Source organism: Struthio camelus, chromosome 35 (assembly GCF_040807025.1).
Source record: "Struthio camelus isolate bStrCam1 chromosome 35, bStrCam1.hap1, whole genome shotgun sequence".
NCBI lineage: Eukaryota > Metazoa > Chordata > Aves > Struthioniformes > Struthionidae > Struthio > Struthio camelus.
In genome coordinates this window covers 454,940-472,398 of record NC_090976.1, presented here as the reverse complement: position 1 = coordinate 472,398, position 17,459 = coordinate 454,940, and the positions used below count along the sequence as shown (strand labels likewise).

Genomic DNA, 17,459 nt, shown 5'->3' with positions numbered 1-17,459 from the left:
CGCTCCAGTGCCCCCCAGCTCGCCCCAGTGCCCCCCAGCACCGCCCAGCTCATCCCATTCCCCCCCAGTGCCCCCCAGTCCCACCCCAGTGCCACCCAGTCCCCTCCAGTCCCGCCCCAGTGCCCCCCAGCGCCGCCCAGCTTGCCCCAGTCCCCCCCAGCGCCCCCCAGCTTGCCCCAGTCCCCCCCAGTCCTGCCCCAGCACCCCCCAGCTCGCCCCAGTGCCCCCCCAGTCCCGCCCCAGTGCCCCCCAGCGCCGCCCAGCTTGCCCCAGTCCCCCCCAGTCCCGCCCCAGCACCCCCCAGCTTGCCCCAGTCCCCCCCAGTCCTGCCCCAGTGCCCCCCAGTCCCACCCAGCTCGCCCCAGTGCCCCCCAGTGCCCCCCAGTCCCGCCCCAGCGCCCCCCAGTCCCCCCCAGTCGCGCCGCCCAGCTCCGCTTAAAGCACTTTAATCACAAAAATAGATCTCTGTGTGCGGGGCCGGAGCTACAAAAAGGGGCCGGGGGAGGTTGGCGGAGGGGGGGGGAGGAGGAGGGAAGGCGCCCCCCCCCCCCCCCGACCCCAACCCCCGGGGCGCGCGGCCGGGGTCAGGAGCAGACGGGGGCGGCGGCGGCGGCCGGGGGGGCGCAGGCCGGGGGGGCGCCGAAGAAGCCGGGGTGGGTGAGGGGCCGCAGGAGGAGGAGGAAGAGGGCCATGCCCAGGGCGTAGCAGGGCAGCAGCGCCCGGCGCCGCGGGTGCTCCAGCGCCGCCCACACCGCCGGGAAGCCCACGCAGTTGCAGAAGGAGTGACAGAGCACCGGGCCGATGAGGTGGCCTGGGGACAGCGGCGAGGATGGAGGGGGGGGGGCGCACCCGGCTGCCGCAGCCCCCCCCCGCCCCGGCTGCCGCCCCCACCTCACCTGTGCGGAGGAAGATGAAGGCCGTGTAGGCGCCGAAGACGGCCGTGTAGGAGAACTGGAAGGCTGCGGCAGAGAGGGCAGGGCGGTGAGCGGGGGGGGGGGGGCCGGCCGCGCGCCCCCCGCCCCGAATGCCGCCGTCGCCCCGAATCCCGTCGCCCCCCGCCCCGAATCCCCCCGTCGCCCCGAATCCCGCCGTCGCCCCCTCCCCGAATCCCACCGTCGCCCCCGAATGCCGCCGTCGCCCCCCTCCCCGAATCCCGCCGTCGCCCCTGAATGCCGCCGTCGCCCCCTGCCCCGAATGCCGCCGTCGCCCCCGAATCCCATCGCTGCCCTCCCCAAATCCCACCGTCACCCCAAATCCCGTCACCCCGAATCCCACCATCGCCCCCTCCCCAAATCCCGCCGTCGCCCCGAATGCCGCCGTCGCCCCCGAATGCCGCCGTCGCCCCCCTCCCCGAATCCCGCCGTCGCCCCGAATCCCGCCGTCGCCCCCGAATCCCGCCGTCGCCCCCCACCCCGAATGCCGCCGTCACCCCGAATCCCGTCGCCCCCCGCCCCGAATCCCCCCGTCGCCCCCGAATCCCGTCGCCCCCTCCCCGAATCCCCCCGTCGCCCCCGAATGCCGCCGTCGCCCCCCTCCCCGAATCCCGCCGTCGCCCCTGAATGCCGCCGTCGCCCCCGAATCCCATCGCTGCCCTCCCCAAATCCCACCGTCACCCCAAATCCCGTCACCCCGAATCCCACCATCGCCCCCTCCCCAAATCCCGCCGTCGCCCCCGAATGCCGTCGCCCCCCTCCCCGAATCCCGCCGTCGTCCCGAATGCCGCTGTCGCCCCCCTCCCCGAATGCCGCCGTCGCCCCGAATCCCGCCGTCGCCCCCGAATCCCGCCGTCGCCCCCCTCCCCAAATCCCGCCGTCGCCCCGAATGCCGCCGTCGCCCCCGAATGCCGCCGTCGCCCCCCTCCCCGAATCCCGCCATCGCCCCCGAATGCCGCCGTCGCCCCCCTCCCCGAATCCCGCCGTCGCCCCCGAATGCCGCCGTCGCCCCCCTCCCCGAATGCCGCCGTCGCCCCGAATGCCGCCGTCGCCCCCCTCCCCGAACCCCGCCGCCGGCCCCGAACCCCGCCGTCGGCCCCGAACCCCGCCGTCGGCCCCCTCCCCGAACCCCGCCGTCGGCCCCGAACCCCGCCGCCCGTCCCCCTCCCCGAATCCCCCCGCCGTCCCGCCCCGCACCCCGCCGCCCGTCCCCCCCGCCCCAAATCCCCCCGCCGTCCCGCCCCGCACCCCGCCGCCCGTCCCCCCCGCCCCAAACCCCCCCGCCGTCCCGCCCCGCACCCCGCCGTCCCGCCCCGCACCCCGCCGCCCGTCCCCCCCGCCGTCCCGCCCCGCACCCCGCCGCCCGTCCCCCCCACCCCAAATCCCCCCGCCGTCCCGCCCCGCACCCCGCCGCCCGTCCCCCCTCCCCAAATCCCCCCGCCGTCCCGCCCCGCACCCCGCCGCCCGTCCCCCCCGCCCCAAATCCCCCCGCCGTCCCGCCCCGAACCCCGCCGTCCGTCCATCCCCCGGTCCCCCCCGAACCCCGCCGTCCGTCCCCCCCCCGAACCCCGCCGTCCGTCTGTCCCCTAGTCCCCCCCGAACCCCGCCGTCCGTCCGTCCCCCCCTGAATCCCGCCGTTCCCCCCCCCGTCCCCCCGGTACCTGCCGACAGGAAGATGCTGCCGACGGAGCCCTGGCGGAAGCGGAGCTGCTCGATGACGTGGTGGAAATGGGCTGTTGGGGACGAGGGGGTGAGAAAGGGGGCTGGGGGGATGAGAAGGGGGGCTGGGGGGGTCTGGGGGGGGCGCAGCACTCACCCACACCGAAGAAGAGGAGGCAAGCGAGGATGGGGGGGGGGGGACACATGAGGGCCCTGGGGGGGTGCAGGGAGGACCGGGGGGGGGTCTGGGGGGGGACACAGGGGACACGGGGGGGGGACACAGGGGACACAGGGGGGTCCGGGGGGGGGTCCCGGGGGGGTCCAGGCTCACCCACACCAAAGAAGAGGGGGCAGGCGAGGACGGCGGGGCCCGGCCCAGCGCAGGGGGATCCAGGGGGGACGCAGGGGGTCCGGGGGGGGGACACAGAGGACACAGGGGGGTCCGGGGGGTCCCGGGGGGGTCCAGGCTCACCCACGCCGAAGAAGAGGGGGCAGGCGAGGACGGCGGGGCCCGGCCCGGCGCAGGGGGATCCAGAGGGGACGCAGGGGACATGGTGGGGACGCAGGGGACACGGGGGGGTCCGGGGGGTCCCGGGGGGGTCCGGGCTCACCCACGCCGAAGAAGAGGGGGCAGGCGAGGACGGCGGGGCCCGGCCTGGTGCAGGGGGATCCAGGGGGGTCGCAGGGGGATCCAGAGGGGACGCAGGGGGTCCGGGGGGGACGCAGGGGGTCCGGGGGGGTCCGGGGGGGTCCAGGTTCACCCACGCCGAAGAAGAGGGGGCAGGCGAGGACGGCGGGGCCCGGCCCGGCGCAGGGGGATCCAGGGGGGACGCAGGGGGTCCGGGGGGGACACGGGGGGGTCCGGGGGGACACGGGGGGGTCCAGGCTCACCCACGCCGAAGAAGAGGGGGCAGGCGAGGACGGCGGGGCCCGGCCCGGTGCAGGGGGATCCAGAGGGGACGCAGGGGGTCTGGGGGGGGACGCAGGGGACACGGGGGGGTCCGGGGGGGTCCAGGCTCACCCACGCCGAAGAAGAGGGGGCAGGCGAGGACGGCGGGGCCCGGCCCGGCGCAGGGGGATCCGGGGGGGACGCAGGGGACACGGGGGGGTCCGGGGGGTCCCGGGGGGGTCCAGGCTCACCCACGCCGAAGAAGAGGGGGCAGGCGAGGACGGCGGGGCCCGGCCCGGCGCAGGGGGATCCGGGGGGGACGCAGGGGGTCCGGGGGGGACGCAGGGGACACGGGGGGGTCTGGGGGGTCCCGGGGGGGTCCAGGCTCACCCACGCCGAAGAAGAGGGGGCAGGCGAGGACGGCGGGGCCCGGCCCGGCGCAGGGGGATCCAGGGGGGACGCAGGGGGTCCGGGGGGGGACACAGAGGACACGGGGGGGGACACAGAGGACACGGGGGGGTCCAGGCTCACCCACGCCAAAGAAGAGGGGGCAGGCGAGGACGGCGGGGCCCGGCCCGGCGCAGGGGGATCCGGGGGGGACGCAGGGGGTCCGGGGGGGACGCAGGGGACACGGGGGGGTCTGGGGGGTCCCGGGGGGGTCCAGGCTCACCCACGCCGAAGAAGAGGGGGCAGGCGAGGACGGCGGGGCCCGGCCCGGCGCAGGGGGATCCAGGGGGGACGCAGGGGGTCCGGGGGGGGACACAGAGGACACGGGGGGGGACACAGAGGACACGGGGGGGTCCAGGCTCACCCACGCCAAAGAAGAGGGGGCAGGCGAGGACGGCGGGGCCCGGCCCGGCGCAGGGGGATCCAGGGGGGACGCAGGGGACATGGTGGGGACACAGGGGACACGGGGGGGTCCGGGGGGTCCCGGGGGGGTCCAGGCTCACCCACGCCGAAGAAGAGGGGGCAGGCGAGGACGGCGGGGCCCGGCCCGGCGCAGGGGGATCCGGGGGGGACACGGGGGGGTCCGGGGGGTCCCGGGGGGGTCCAGGCTCACCCACGCCGAAGAAGAGGGGGCAGGCGAGGACGGCGGGGCCCGGCCCGGTGCAGGGGGATCCAGAGGGGACGCAGGGGGTCTGGGGGGGGACGCAGGGGACACGGGGGGGTCCGGGGGGGTCCAGGCTCACCCACGCCGAAGAAGAGGGGGCAGGCGAGGACGGCGGGGCCCGGCCCGGCGCAGGGCAGCAGCATGGGCAGCATGCAGGCCCGGAAGACCAGCTCCTCGGTGAGCGGAGCCACCACCTGGTTGCGCAGCCAGCGCACGTCGCTCAGGCACAGCGCCCAGAAGCGGGGGTCTGCGGGGAGACGGCGCTGGCACCCGCCCGGCCCCCCCCTCCCCCACCAAGCCCCCCCCCAGCACCCCCCAAACCCCTTTCCGCGTCCCCTTACCGACGAGCACCTTGAGGCCGTCGAGCCAGCGCCAGGGGCAGTCCATGGAGAGCTGGATGAGGGGCCCCAAAAACAGCACCTGGAAGGGGGGGGGGGGAGCGCACGCACAGACAAAGCAAGGGGGTGCTGGGGGGGGTCCCAGCAGCCCCCTCCCCACGTCCCGCCCCCCCCCACCTACCATGGTGAGCAGCAGCGGCAGCAGCGTGGCCGGCACCAGCCCCTCCAGGCGCAGGCCCAGCAGCGCCGGCAGCGGCGTGTCTGGCTGAGCGGCAGCAGCGGGGAAGGGGATGGCGGAGGGGAGGGGGGTCAGCGCCCCCCCCCACCCCTTTAAAATCGCTTCCCGGACGCCGGGGCCCCTTCCCGACCTCACCTTAACGCCCGTCAGCTCCTTCCAGAGCCACACGAAGGCCGGCGACAGCCCCGACACCACCAGGACGCTGGTGAAGCGGCGCTTGATGACGGCCGGGTGGTCGCTGCGGCCCCGGGCGGGTCAGCTGGGGGGGGGGGGAGGGAGGGGGGAGAGGGGGTGCGACCCCCCCCCCAAGGCCCCCCCCAGCAGGACTGGGCTCCTGTAGGCTCCCCTGCACCTTCCTGTGCCCCATAGAGCCCCCCTGCACCCTCCCATACACCAAAGAGCCCCCCAGAGCCCCCCAAACCTCCTCCTGTACCCTATGAACACCCTAGGACCCCCCCAGGCCCCTCCTGTGCCCCATGGGCCCCCCAGCACCCCCCCACCCCTCCTGTACCCCATGGACCCCCCCAGGACCCCCCCACCCCTCCTGTGCCCCATGGGCCCCCCAGGACCCCCCCCCAGGATCCCCTAGACCCCCCAGACCCCCCCCCGTGCCTCATGAACATCCTAGGACCCCCCCAACACCCATCCTGTGCCCCATGGACCCCCCAGACTCCCCCACCTCCCTCCACAGACCCCTCCTGCACCCCATAGACCCCTATAGACCCCCCCAAACCCCTCCTGTGCCCCCCCAGACCCTCTCCCGTGCCCCATGGACCCCCCAGACCCCCCCACCTCCCTCCACAGATCCCTCCTGCACCCCATAGACATCTATAGACCCCCCCAAACCCCTCCTGTGCCCCCCAGACCCTCCCCCATGCCCCATGGCCCCCCCAGACCCCCCACCTCCCTCCACAGACCCCTCCTGCACCCCATAGACCCCTATAGACCCCCCCCGTGCCCCATGGACCCCCCCAGAACCCTCCAGACCCCCCCAGACCTCCGCCCCCCCCCGCACCAGGCCTGCCCCACACGGACCCACCCCCACGACCCCCCGCCCCGGGCCCGGCGCCCCCCTACCGCGGCAGCGGGCTGCCCCACACGTAGAGGCTCCCCACGTAGGAGCAGGCCAGGCTCAGGCAGGCCAGCAGCGCGGCCCAGCACGGCCCGGCCGCCGCCGCGGCTCCCGGGGCTGCGGCTGGACCCGGACCCGCTGCCGGTACCGGCCCGGCCCGGCCCGGCGCCGCCGCGGCCCAGGACGAGCCGCCCGCGGCCTCCGACACCGCCATGGCGCGGCGCGGCGCGGGGCGGGGCGGGGCCGGGAGGCGCGGGGGCGGGGCCGGGCGGCGCGGGGGCGGGGCCGGGCGGGGAGTGGCGGGGAGCGCGGGGGCGGGGCCGGGCGGCGCGGGGGCGGGGCCGGGTGGGGAGTGGCGGGGAGCACCGGGGCGGGGGCGGGGCCGGGCGGGGAGCGGCAGGGGGCGCGGGGGCGGGGCCGGGCGGTGCGGGGGCGGGGCCAGCCGGGGAGCGGCAGGGGGCGCGGGGGCGGGGCCGGGCGGTGCGGGGGCGGGGCCAGCCGGGGAGGGGCGGGGAGCACAAGGACGGGACAGGGCTGGGCGGCGTGGGAGGGGCGGGGCCAGGCGGCGTTGGGGGCGGAGCCTGTCAGCGCGGGGGCGGGGGCATCGGGTGAAGGACGCGGGGACGGGGCGGGGCCGTCAGGCGGGGCGGGGTGATCGGGTGGGCGGGGCGGGGATAGAGCCACACAGGGGGCGGGGCCATCGAGGGGGCGGGGCTAGCAGCTAGAGCGCGAGCGGGAGGGGCCCGGAACAGACACCGGGACCGGGGTGGGGGGGGGCAGGGGCAGCCGGTACCGGGCACCAGCACCGGCACCGGGCTGGAGCGGCGGGCCGAGGGGGCTGGAGGAACTGGGAGGACTGGGGGGAACTGGGACCGACTAGGGGAAGCGGGCCGGGTTGGAGCAGGGGGGACTGGGGGGAACTGGGACCGACTGGGGGAAGCAGGCCGGGTTGGACCGGGGGGACTGGGGGGAACTGGGACCGACTGGGGGAAGCAGGCTAGGCTGGACTGGGTGGGGGGACTGGGACTGACTGGGGGAACTGGGAGGAAGTGGGACTGACTGGAGGAACCAGGCTGGGCTGGGCCAGGGGGACTGGGGGGGACTGAGACCAACTGGGGGAACTGGGATGGACTGGGGAACCAGGGTGGGCTGGACTGAGAGGGACTGGGACCAACTGGGGGAACCAGGCCAGGCTGGACCAGGGGGGACTGGGACCAGCTGGGGTGAACTGGGACCAACTGGGGGAATCAGGCTAGGCTGGACCAGGGGGGACTGGGACCAGCTGGGGTGAACTGGGACCGACTTGGGGAAGTGGGCCGGGTTGGAGCAGGGGGGACTGGGGGGAACTGGGACCGACTGGGGGAAGCGGGCCGGGTTGGAGCAGGGGGGACTGGGGGGAACTGGGACCGACTGGGGGAAGCGGGCCGAGTTGGAGCAGGGGGGACTGGGGGGAACTGGGACCGACTGGGAGGGACCTCGGTGGCCGGCGGCCGCCCCGGCTCTCACCGCGTCCACTCGGCCAGGTTGGCCACCGCCCGCAGCCAGGCGGCCGCCTCGGGGCCGGCCGGGCCCGCCGGCGGGGGCCCAGGCGTCCGGGGCCGGGCGGCGGGCGCCGCCGTGGCAGCCCTCCTCCTTCCTCCCTGCGCGCCGGCAGCGTCCGACGGGCACCCTGCGGCGGGGGGGGGGGGGGGGGGGACAGGAAATTGGGTGAAAACGGGCTGGAAACGGGGACGAGGCCGCGGCGGAGGGGTTGGGGGGGGGGGACGCGGGCAGCGCCGGGCCGGCTCGTCTCACCCGTGGCCCCGCGCCCGGGGCTCGGCGGCGGCCGCTCCGCCTCGGGGCCGGGCTGCAGGAACGTCCCCGGGATGAGCGGGACGGTGACGGGGACACAGCCGGGGTGGGGGGGGGAGACACACACGGGGACGGTGGCGGGATCCCCGGCCGGACCCACCACCGCGGCGGCGTCGCAGGAGGCGGCGGGCAGCCGGCGCCGGCGGGTGACGTCCGTCAGGCGGCGCCGAGCGGCGGCGGCCAGCGCCGCTCCGTCGGCCGCCTGCGGGGCGGGCAGCGGGGTGTCACCGCGTCCCTCCGGCCGTCCCCACCCCGTCCCTCCGGCCGGCCGGCCGACCTGCAGGGCGCGCAGGCAGGCGCGGCGGAAGCGGGCGCTGCTGCTGCTGGCCACGACGTTGCTCAGCGCCTCCAGCGTCACGGGCAGGGCCCGGGCCAGGCGGGCCCGGCTCTGCGGGACGGCACGCGGCGGTGGCGGCGGGTGACGCGGGGCGGCCGCGTCCCGCGTCCCCGCCGTTACCTGCGCCCGGCGGGCCACCTCCTCCAGCACGGGGTGCACCAGGGCCCGGACGCCGCGCTGCAGAGCCGCCCGGCTGCCCAGCAGCGTCTGCTCCACGTGCGACGCCAGCAGGTGCCGGGTCCCTGCGGCGGTGCGGCCGTCACGGGGCGGCGGGGGACGCACACGCCGCGGGGACGCCGCGGGCGGGGAGCGGGTGACGCACAGGCGTCGTAGACCTGGAAGGGGTCGGCGCGGCGGATGAAGAGGAACAGCAGCAGCGTCTGCTGGCGCCCGGCGTCCGCCGCCGGGCCGGGCCGCAGGGCGAAGGCGGCGTCGGGCGCCGCCAGGTCTGCGGGGAAAAGGGAAGCGGCGGCGAACGGGTTGGCGGCCGCCCCCGCCCCACCTTGCCGTGTCCCCCCCCCCCCACCGCCAACCTCAACCCCGCGCCGTCCCCGCACCTTCCTCGCCCGTCACCGCCGCCACCGCCGAAGCCGAACAGCCGAACCTGCCCCAATCCGCCAGCCACGCCGGGTCGCCGAAGAGCCGGAGCCGGCCGCGCGCCGCCGGCAGCCCCGCCGGGTCGTAGCAGAACAAGTGGCGCCGGTTAAGGCGGCGAACGGCACCTGGAGACGAGTCCCGTTCCCCGGCCCCCTCCCCGCCGCCCCCGCCGCCGCCGGGATATGGAGACGGAGGCGAGGCGGGAGGGCGCGTTGGGGTACTGCTCGAGGCAGGGGCAGAGCGCGGCCGCCGGCACCGCGCTCAGCTCCCCGCCGAGGCCGGCGGCGGCGGCGGCCGGCGGCGTCCGCAGGCGGACGGGGGCTCCCGGCGCCGGGTGGATCTTGCGGCACAGCGGCACGTCCCCGGCGGCGGGCGGCCTGCGGAGGAGGCCGGGAGGAGCCTCCGGTGATTTTCGGCTGGTGCCGTTTGGGGGGGATGGCGAGGCAAAGTCCCCCCGGTTGGGGAGGGGGGGGGGACAAGCCGTTTAAACAAGCCGTTGTGACGCCGCCGAGCCGTTTTCCGGCACCTCTCCGCGAGCTTCGGCCGCCCTTACCGCACGAAGTGCTCGCTCCGGGCGAGCAGCCGCGCTCCGCCCAGCTCGCAGATGTTCTCCCGCCTCTCGGGGCTGCGGGGTTGGGGAGGGGGGGAAAAGAGGGAGAAACGGCGTCGAAATCCCCTCGGCCCCCGCCGGCGCGCGGAGGCGCAGAGCCTCCCGGCCCGAAGCCGCGGCGTCACGCAGGGCCGGACCCGCTGGCGGCGGAGAGCGGAAACGGGGCCGATGTAAACGGCGTGGCCCGGGGAGGGGGGAAGAGCGACCCCGGTTTCGGGGAAGCGGGTGCCGGAGCTCCGGGGGTGCCGGAGCGGCGTTCAGGGACCGCGGGAGCCCGCTCACCCGTAGGTGCGCGAGGCCGCGGCGCCGTCCACGCGGTAGCAGTAGTGGAAGGCGAGCTGCAACACAGCGGGGTGGGTTGGCTGGCGGTGGCGGTGGGGGGGGGACCGGCGACCCCGCGCCGCCCCGCCGGCGGGCCGTCACCTCCGGGTGCACCACACTCGTGCCGTGGATGAAGCGCCTCAAGGCGACGCAGCCGGCTCTCAGCGTCCCGGGCGGCGGGTTGAGCTGCGGCGGGGCGAAGAAGAGAGCGGTGGTCGCACGGGCCGGCCGGGCGCGGGGCACGCAGAGGGGCTAACGGGGCAAAAAAACGAAACCCCCCACCCCGAAAAAAGCGGGAGGCCTCTCGTCCTGCTCGTTTGCACCCGATTTGGGGACACGAGGCCGCCGGATGGGCACGAATCCCCCCCCCAGCTCGGCGGCGGGGCCCCGGTGACCTGCTTTAGGCAGCCCGCCCCGGTCCCACCGGCACCCGCCAGCAGAAACGAGGCCGCTATATTTAAACGCCCGCCCCAGTTTCGGCAAAGGGGGGGGGTGGGGGTCCCTGGGGCTCGCCGCGCTCCGTGTCAGCCCGTCCCCGGCTTCCCCTTGCTCCAAGGTCGACAGCCAGCGCCGTGCCGGGGACGGGGGGGGGGTCCCCGGGGGGGGGGGGTGCCGCGCACCTCGAAGGCCGAACGCAGCGGGGCGCCGTCCAGGACGGGCCGGCAGCACGGGGCGGCGGGCGGCGGGGCGGCGCTCCGGGCGCCCCACGGGGCCAGGACGTGGTCCGCGCCTGCCGGAGGGAGAGACGGGCGTCGGGGGCCGGGGGGGAGGAGGCTCCGACCCCCCCCCCCGCCTTTTGCCGGGGGTGGGATGGGGATGGTGGTGGTGGTGGTCGGGGGGAAGTTTTTACCTGTCCAAATGCCCTCGGCGCCGATGGCGGAGCAGATCTCTCCCGCCGCGGCGACTGCGGGAGGGAAGGAGCGAACGTCAGGGCCCCGCGGGGCGCGTGTCCCCCCCCCTCCCCGTCCCCGTCCCCGTCACGCACCGGTGGCCGTGCAGCGGGCCGGGCCGGCGGCCCCCGCGTCCCCCTCGGCCACCACGGCCACCAGCAGGGTCCCGCGTCCCGGCTCGCCGCCCGCCGCCGGCTGCAGCCGCAGCAGGAGCCGCTCCAGCACCTGGAGGGGGGGGGGCAGCGGTGGGCTCCCTGGGCCGCCCCCCCCCCCAATCCCTTACCTGCCCCCCTACACAGGGAATGGGGGGGGTCCCCAACCCCCCCAGGGACCCCCTGCTACCCCAGGGACCCCCCTGAACCTCCCCACGACCCCCTGAGACACCAGGGACCCCCTAAAGCCCCCAAAGACCCACCGGGACTCTCCCAGGGCCCCCCTGAGACCCCAGGGACCCCCCTGAACACCCCTCAGAGATCCCCTGTTCCCCTCAGGGACCCCCTAAGGCCCCCCAGAGACCCCTCTAGGGCCCCCCATTGCCCTTAGGGACCTGCAAAAGCCCCCTGACCCCCTGCAAGGACCCCTTGAGCCAGTGGGAGCCCCCAGAGCCCCTCCCATCTGCTCTCATTCCCCCCCCCAGGGACCCCATAAAACCCTCGAGGGCCCCCCTGGAACCCCCCAGGGCCTCCCCGTCCTCTCCAGGGATGTGTAGGGCCCCAGGGACCCCCTAAAATCCCCAGGGACCTCCTGAGCGGCCCCCCCCCCCAGGGACTCCCCAATCTGCCCTCATCCCCCCCAGGGACCCCCCTGAAACCCTCAGGGATCCCCTGAAGCCCCCAGAGACCCCCTAGGCCCACCATGGAGCCCTCTGGACCCCCTCGGCTCCCTCAGGGACCCCTTGAAGCCCCTAGGGACCCCCTGAAGCCCCCATGGACCCCGGGGACCCCCCCCATCCGCCTCAAGGATCCCCTGAATCCCCCCAGGATGCCCTCGTCCTCCTCAGGGACCCCCTGAAGCTCCCAGGGACCCCCCTGGACCCTCCTGTCCCCCTCAGGGACCCCCTGGACCCCCCTGGACCTCCTCAAGGACACCCTGGACTCCCCCGTCCCCCTCAGGGACCGCTGAAGCCCTCAGGGACCCCTGGACCCCCCCCCCGGACCTCCCCATCCCCCTCAGGGACCCCCTGAGACCCCAGGGACCCCTGGACCACCCTAGACATCCCCAAGGACCCCCTGGACCACCCCTGGGCCCCCCCATCCCTCTCAGGGACCCCCTGAAGCCCTCAGGGACCCCCTGGACCCCCCTGGACCTCCTCAAGGACCCCCTGGACCCCCCCGTCCCCCTCAGGGACCGTTGAAGCCCTCAGGGACCCCTGGACCCCCCCGGACCCCCCCGTCCCCCTCAGGGACCCCCTGAAGCCCCGCGCGCTCCCGCACCGCGCGCACGACACCGTCCGCCATGATCCGCCCCCCCCCCACACCCCGTCCGCGAGCGCCCCCTGCCGGCGGGGGCGGGGCCGACACGGACCCCCCCCCCACATCCAGGACCCGCCTCCGGGCCCCTCCGATTGGCCGCGTCGGGCTCCGTTGCCCGGGCGACAGCTAGCCTCGGCCCCCATCGGCGGGAAAGGGGGCTGTCGCTATGGCAACCGCGGGGGAGCGGGGCAGGACTCCCCCCCCCACCCGCGCGCGAGGGGCTGTCGCTATGGCAACCGCTGGGCAGCGGGGCAGGCCCCCCCCCTCCGCGAGGGGCTGTCGCTATGGCAACCGCCCCTCCCTCCCCCCGCGGCTGCTCCTGGAAGGCGGTAACGGCCCGCGGTCGCCATGGCGACGGGCGCCGGCAGGGCCTAGAGCCGCGTCCCCGGTGAGGTGGGGGGGGAGGGGCCCCTCCCGGACGCCTGGGCCCCCGCCGCGGGGGGGAGGGGCGCGGAGCGGCACCGGGCCGGTTCCCCGGGGCCGGGCCCGGCGCTGAGGGGCGGCGGCGGCGGCCAATGGGGCCCGGCGGGGGGCGGCGTCTGCCGCGGCCCTTCCCGCCGCCGCCGCCGCCGCTCGGCGCTGTCGGGCTGCGCCGCCGCCGGTACCGGTACCGGTAGCGGTACCGGTATCGCTCCCGGTGCCGCTCCCGCTCCGCAGCACCGGAACCCACAGCAGCAGCAGCAGCCCGCGGCCGGCGCCCAGGTAGGACGGCGGGGACGGGAGGTACCGGGAGCGGTACCGGGAGCGGTACCGGTATCGGCGGGACCCACAACCGGCCCCTGCCCCGGCTCTGCCCCCCCCCTCCCGCCGCAGCCCCATAGCGGAGCCCCACAGCCGGCCCCGGGACCCACAGCCGGCCCCGTTACAGCCCCACAACCGGCCCCGAGACCCACAACCGGCCCCGGGACCCACAACCGGCCCCGTTACAGCCCCACAACCGGCCCCAGGACCCACAGCCGGCCCCGTTAGAGCCCCACAACTGGCCCCGAGACCCACAACCAGCCCCGGGACCCACAGCCGGCCCCGTTACAGCCCCACAACTGGCCCCGAGACCCACAACCAGCCCCGGGACCCACAACCGGCCCCGTTACAGCCCCACAGCCGGCCCTGAGACCCACAACCGGCCCCGTTACAGCCCCACAACCAGCCCCGGGACCCACAGCCGGCCCCGTTACAGTCCCCCAGCCGGCCCCAGGACCTGCAGCCGGCCCCGTTACAGCCCCACAGCCGGCCCCGTTACAGCCGCACAACTGGCTCCACTGCAGCCCTGAGACCCCCAGCCGGCCCCGTTACAGCCCCACAACCGGCCCCGGGACCCCCAGCTGGCCCCGTTACAGCCCCACAACCAGCCCCGGGACCCACAGCCGGCCCCGGGACCCACAACCGGCCCCGTTACAGCCCCACAGCCGGCCCTGAGACCCACAACCGGCCCCGTTACAGCCCCACAACCAGCCCCGGGACCCCCAGCCGGCCCCGGTACAGTCCCCCAGCCGGCCCCGTTACAGCCCCACAGCTGGCCCCGTTACAGCCGCACAACTGGCTCCGCTGCAGCCCCGAGACCCACAGCCGGCCCCGTTACAGCCCCACAACCGACTCCGCTGCAGCCTCGGGACCCACAGCCGGCCCCGTTACAGCCCCACAGCCGGCCCCGAGACCCACAGCCAGCCCCGTTACAGCTGCACAACTGGCCCCGGGACCCACAGCCGGCCCCATTACAGCCACACAACCGGCTCCGCTGCAGCCCTGGGACCCACAGCCGGCCCCGTTACAGCCCCACAGCCAGCCCCATTACAGCCCCACAGCTGGCCCTGAGACCCACAACCGGCCCCGTTACAGCCCCACAACCAGCCCTGGGACCCACAGCTGGCCCCGAGACTCACAACCGGCCCCGTTACAGCTGCACAACCAGCCCTGGGAACCACAAGCGGCCCCGGCACTGCCCCACAACAGGCCCCATTACAGCCCCACAACCAGCCCCGGCTCTGTCCCGCTCTGGCCCGGCCGCAGCCCCAGTTCTGCCCCACAACCAGCCCCCTTACAGCCCCACAACCAGCCCTGCCGCAGCCCCATAGCGGACCCTCGTAACTGGCCCCACTGCATCCTTTGGGGCCCCTGACTGGCCCCACTGCAGCCCCACAACCGGCCCTGTTACAGCCCCACAGCACAGCCCCGTTACAGCCCCACAACCGGCCCCAGCTCTGCCCCACAACCGGCCCCGTTACAGCCCCACAGCACCCCCGGCCCTGCCCCACAACCGGCTCGGCCGCAGCCCCGGCACTGCGGCGCCGCCAGCCCCGCTGCACCCTGCAGCGTCCCCGCCGCTCTGCCCCCCGCCCGGCCCCACGGCGCCCCGCGGACACGCGTGGGTTTGGGTGTCCCCCCCCCCGCCCCACGCCTGCACCCGCGTCGCTCCCGGCTGCCTTCTCCGGGCACACGCGTGACATCCTGCGTGCACACGCGTGACATCCTGCGTGCACACGCGTGATTTTTGCATGCACGCGTGATTTTTGCATGCACACGTGTGGCCCCCTTTGCACGCACACGCGTGTGACCTCTGCGTGCACATGCATGGCCCCCTTTGCGTGCACACGCGTGGCCTTTGCGTGCACACGCGTGGCTGGCCCCCCTCTCCGTGCACACGTGCGTCCACCTCCCCCTGCGCGCGTGTGCGCCCAGATCCTTCTCCGTGCATGCGTGTATCCGTGTCCTCGGCACGCGCAGACTCGCCTGGACCCCCTTCTGCGCGCACACACGCAGCCGTGTCCCCCGGGTGCGCACGCGTGCACAGACTCCCCTCGTTACACGCCTGGCTCCGTGTCCCCCGTGTGCACACGTGTGCATGGACTGCCCTCTCCGTGCATGCATGGATCCGTGTCCCCCCGCACACGCGTGTCCAGCCCCCCCGCAGGTCTCCATGTTCCCCTGCACACGCGTGTGCAGCCCCCCCGTGCCAGCAGGTCTCCGTGGCCCCCGCACACGCGTGTCCAGCCCCCCCACAGGTCTCCATGTCCCCTGCACACGCGTGTGCAGCCCCCCCGTGCCGGCAGGTCTCCGTGGCCCCCGCACACGCGTGTGCAGCCCCCCCACAGGTCTCCATGTCCCCTGCACACGCGTGTGCAGCCCCCCCGTGCCAGCAGGTCTCCGTGGCCCCCGCACACGCGTGTCCAGCCCCCCCACAGGTCTCCATGTCCCCTGCACACGCGTGTGCAGCCCCCCCGTGCCGGCAGGTCTCCGTGGCCCCCGCACACGCGTGTGCAGCCCCCTGCGGGGGGAGGGGGGGGCCGAGGGATCGGGGCTGCGGCCCTTCATCCGCAGCCGTAAGAGCATAAGCCGCGGCGGCGGCGCGGGCCGGGCTCAGCGGTAATCCGGGGCCCGGACGCCGGGGCCCCTGGGCGGGGGGGGGGGTGTGGAGCTGCTGCGGGAGGGGGGCGGCAGTGGGGCTTCCCCGGACGCCGGGGCCCCTCGGGAGGTCACCCGGACGCCTGGGTCCCCCAGGCGGCTGCCCGGACGCCAGGGCCCCTCGGGGGTCACCCGGACGCCTGGGCCCCTCGGGGTGCTGCCCGGACGCCTGGGTCCCCCAGGGTGCTGCCCGGACGCCTGGGTCCCCTCAGGGGGTCACCCGGACGCCGGGGCCCCTCAGGGGGTCACCCGGACGCCTGGGTCCCCCAGGGTGCTGCCCGGATGCCGGGTCCCCTTGGGGGGGTCGCCCGAATGTCTGGGTTCCCTCGGGGGGTCACCCGGATGCCTGGGTCCCCCAGGGTGCTGCCTGGACACCTGGGTCCCCTTGGGGGGTCGCCCGGACGCCTGGGTCCCCCAGGGTGCTGCCCGGACGCCGGGGCCCCTTGGGGAGCTGCCCAGATGCAGGAGTCCCCAGGGGGCTGCCCGGACGCCTGGGCCCCCTCAGGGGGTCACCCGGACGCCGGGGCCCCTCAGAGGGTCACCCGGACGCCTGGGCCCCTCGGGGGGCTGCCCGGACGCCTGGGTCCCCCAGGGTGCTGCCCGGACGCCGGGGCCCCTCAGGGGGTCACCCGGACGCCTGGGTCCCCCAGGGTGCTGCCCGGACGCCGGGGCCCCTTGGGGAGCTGCCCAGATGCAGGAGTCCCCAGGGGGCTGCCCGGACGCCTGGGCCCCAGCGGGATGCGGCAGAGCCGGGGTTGGGGGGGGGGGAGGGGGTTGCAGCCTCCCCCCCCTCCCCCGCAGGGCTGCACCTGCGCAGCGGCAGCGGGTGGGGGGGGGGGAGGGAGGGCAGCCCGGACGCCTGGGCCCGCGGCGGTGACGGTGACAGGCGGCGGCCCACAGGCGGCGGCGGCGGCGGCCGGGACCATGCTCTCGCCCACGGACTACGACAGCCTGGAGATCCAGCAGCAGTACAACGACATCAACAACCGGTGGGACGCGGCCGCCGCCGCCGCCGACTGGGACAACGAGAACAGCTCGGCCCGGCTCTTCGAGCGCTCCCGCATCAAGGCGCTGGCCGGTACGGTGTGCGGCGGCGGGGGGGGGCGCCCGGACGCCGGGGCCCCCTGGCCGGGCGGCGGGGTCACCCCGTTCCGGGGGCCCCGGCGTCCGGGCGGGCTTGGCGCGTCCCGGGGGATCCCCTGTGCGCGACGGGGACCCAGGCGTCCGGGGGACCCCGCTCCACCCGTTGCCCTCGTTTGGGGGCCCCAGCGTCCGGGGGACCCCGCTCCACCCGCTGCCCCTGTCCGGGGGACCCCGCTCCACCTGCCACCCCCAGACGCGCGCCCACACAGACAGGCACACAGACACACGCAGACACGCGTGCACACGCAGACACGCACGCGCAGGCACATGTGGACACGCACGCGCACGCAGACGTGCACGCGCAGACGCGCAGGTGCGCACACATGGGCACGCGTGCACACGCAGCCACGCACAGGCAGACACGCACGCACAGGCAGACACGTGCACACGCACGCACAGGCAGACACACACGCAGACATGCACATACAGGCAGACACGTGCACACGCACGCACAGGCAGACACACGCACACGTAGACATGCACGTACAGGCAGACACGTGCATACGCACGCACAGGCAGACACGCACGCACAGGCAGACACACGCGCACACACGCACGCACAGGCAGATACACACACGCACAAGCACAGGCAGACGCGCG

The 17,459-nt window shown here is 76.2% G+C and overlaps 2 protein-coding genes across 2 annotated transcripts in view; one reads left to right on the top strand and one right to left on the bottom strand.

The window, feature by feature from the left end:
• Nucleotides 1-431: 431 nt before the first annotated feature.
• Nucleotides 432-6,453, bottom strand: RCE1 (Ras converting CAAX endopeptidase 1). Its single transcript, XM_068923596.1, has 8 exons — nt 6,245-6,453; nt 5,303-5,405; nt 5,111-5,194; nt 4,933-5,011; nt 4,671-4,838; nt 2,594-2,665; nt 897-959; nt 432-811 (listed from the first exon to the last, which is right to left on the bottom strand). The coding sequence occupies exons 1-8, from the start codon at nt 6,451-6,453 to the stop codon at nt 585-587; spliced, it is 1,005 nt and encodes a 334-aa protein (XP_068779697.1). The 3' UTR covers nt 432-584.
• Nucleotides 6,454-12,875: 6,422 nt separating this feature from the next.
• Nucleotides 12,876-17,459, top strand: part of SPTBN2 (spectrin beta, non-erythrocytic 2) — a 28,196-nt gene continuing 23,612 nt past the window's right edge. Inside the window, exons 1-2 of the mRNA XM_068923687.1 lie at nt 12,876-13,019; nt 16,617-16,794. Of these exons, the coding sequence (XP_068779788.1) occupies nt 16,641-16,794 (154 nt within the window). The 5' untranslated portion in view covers nt 12,876-13,019; nt 16,617-16,640. The remainder of the gene's footprint in view (nt 13,020-16,616; nt 16,795-17,459) is intronic.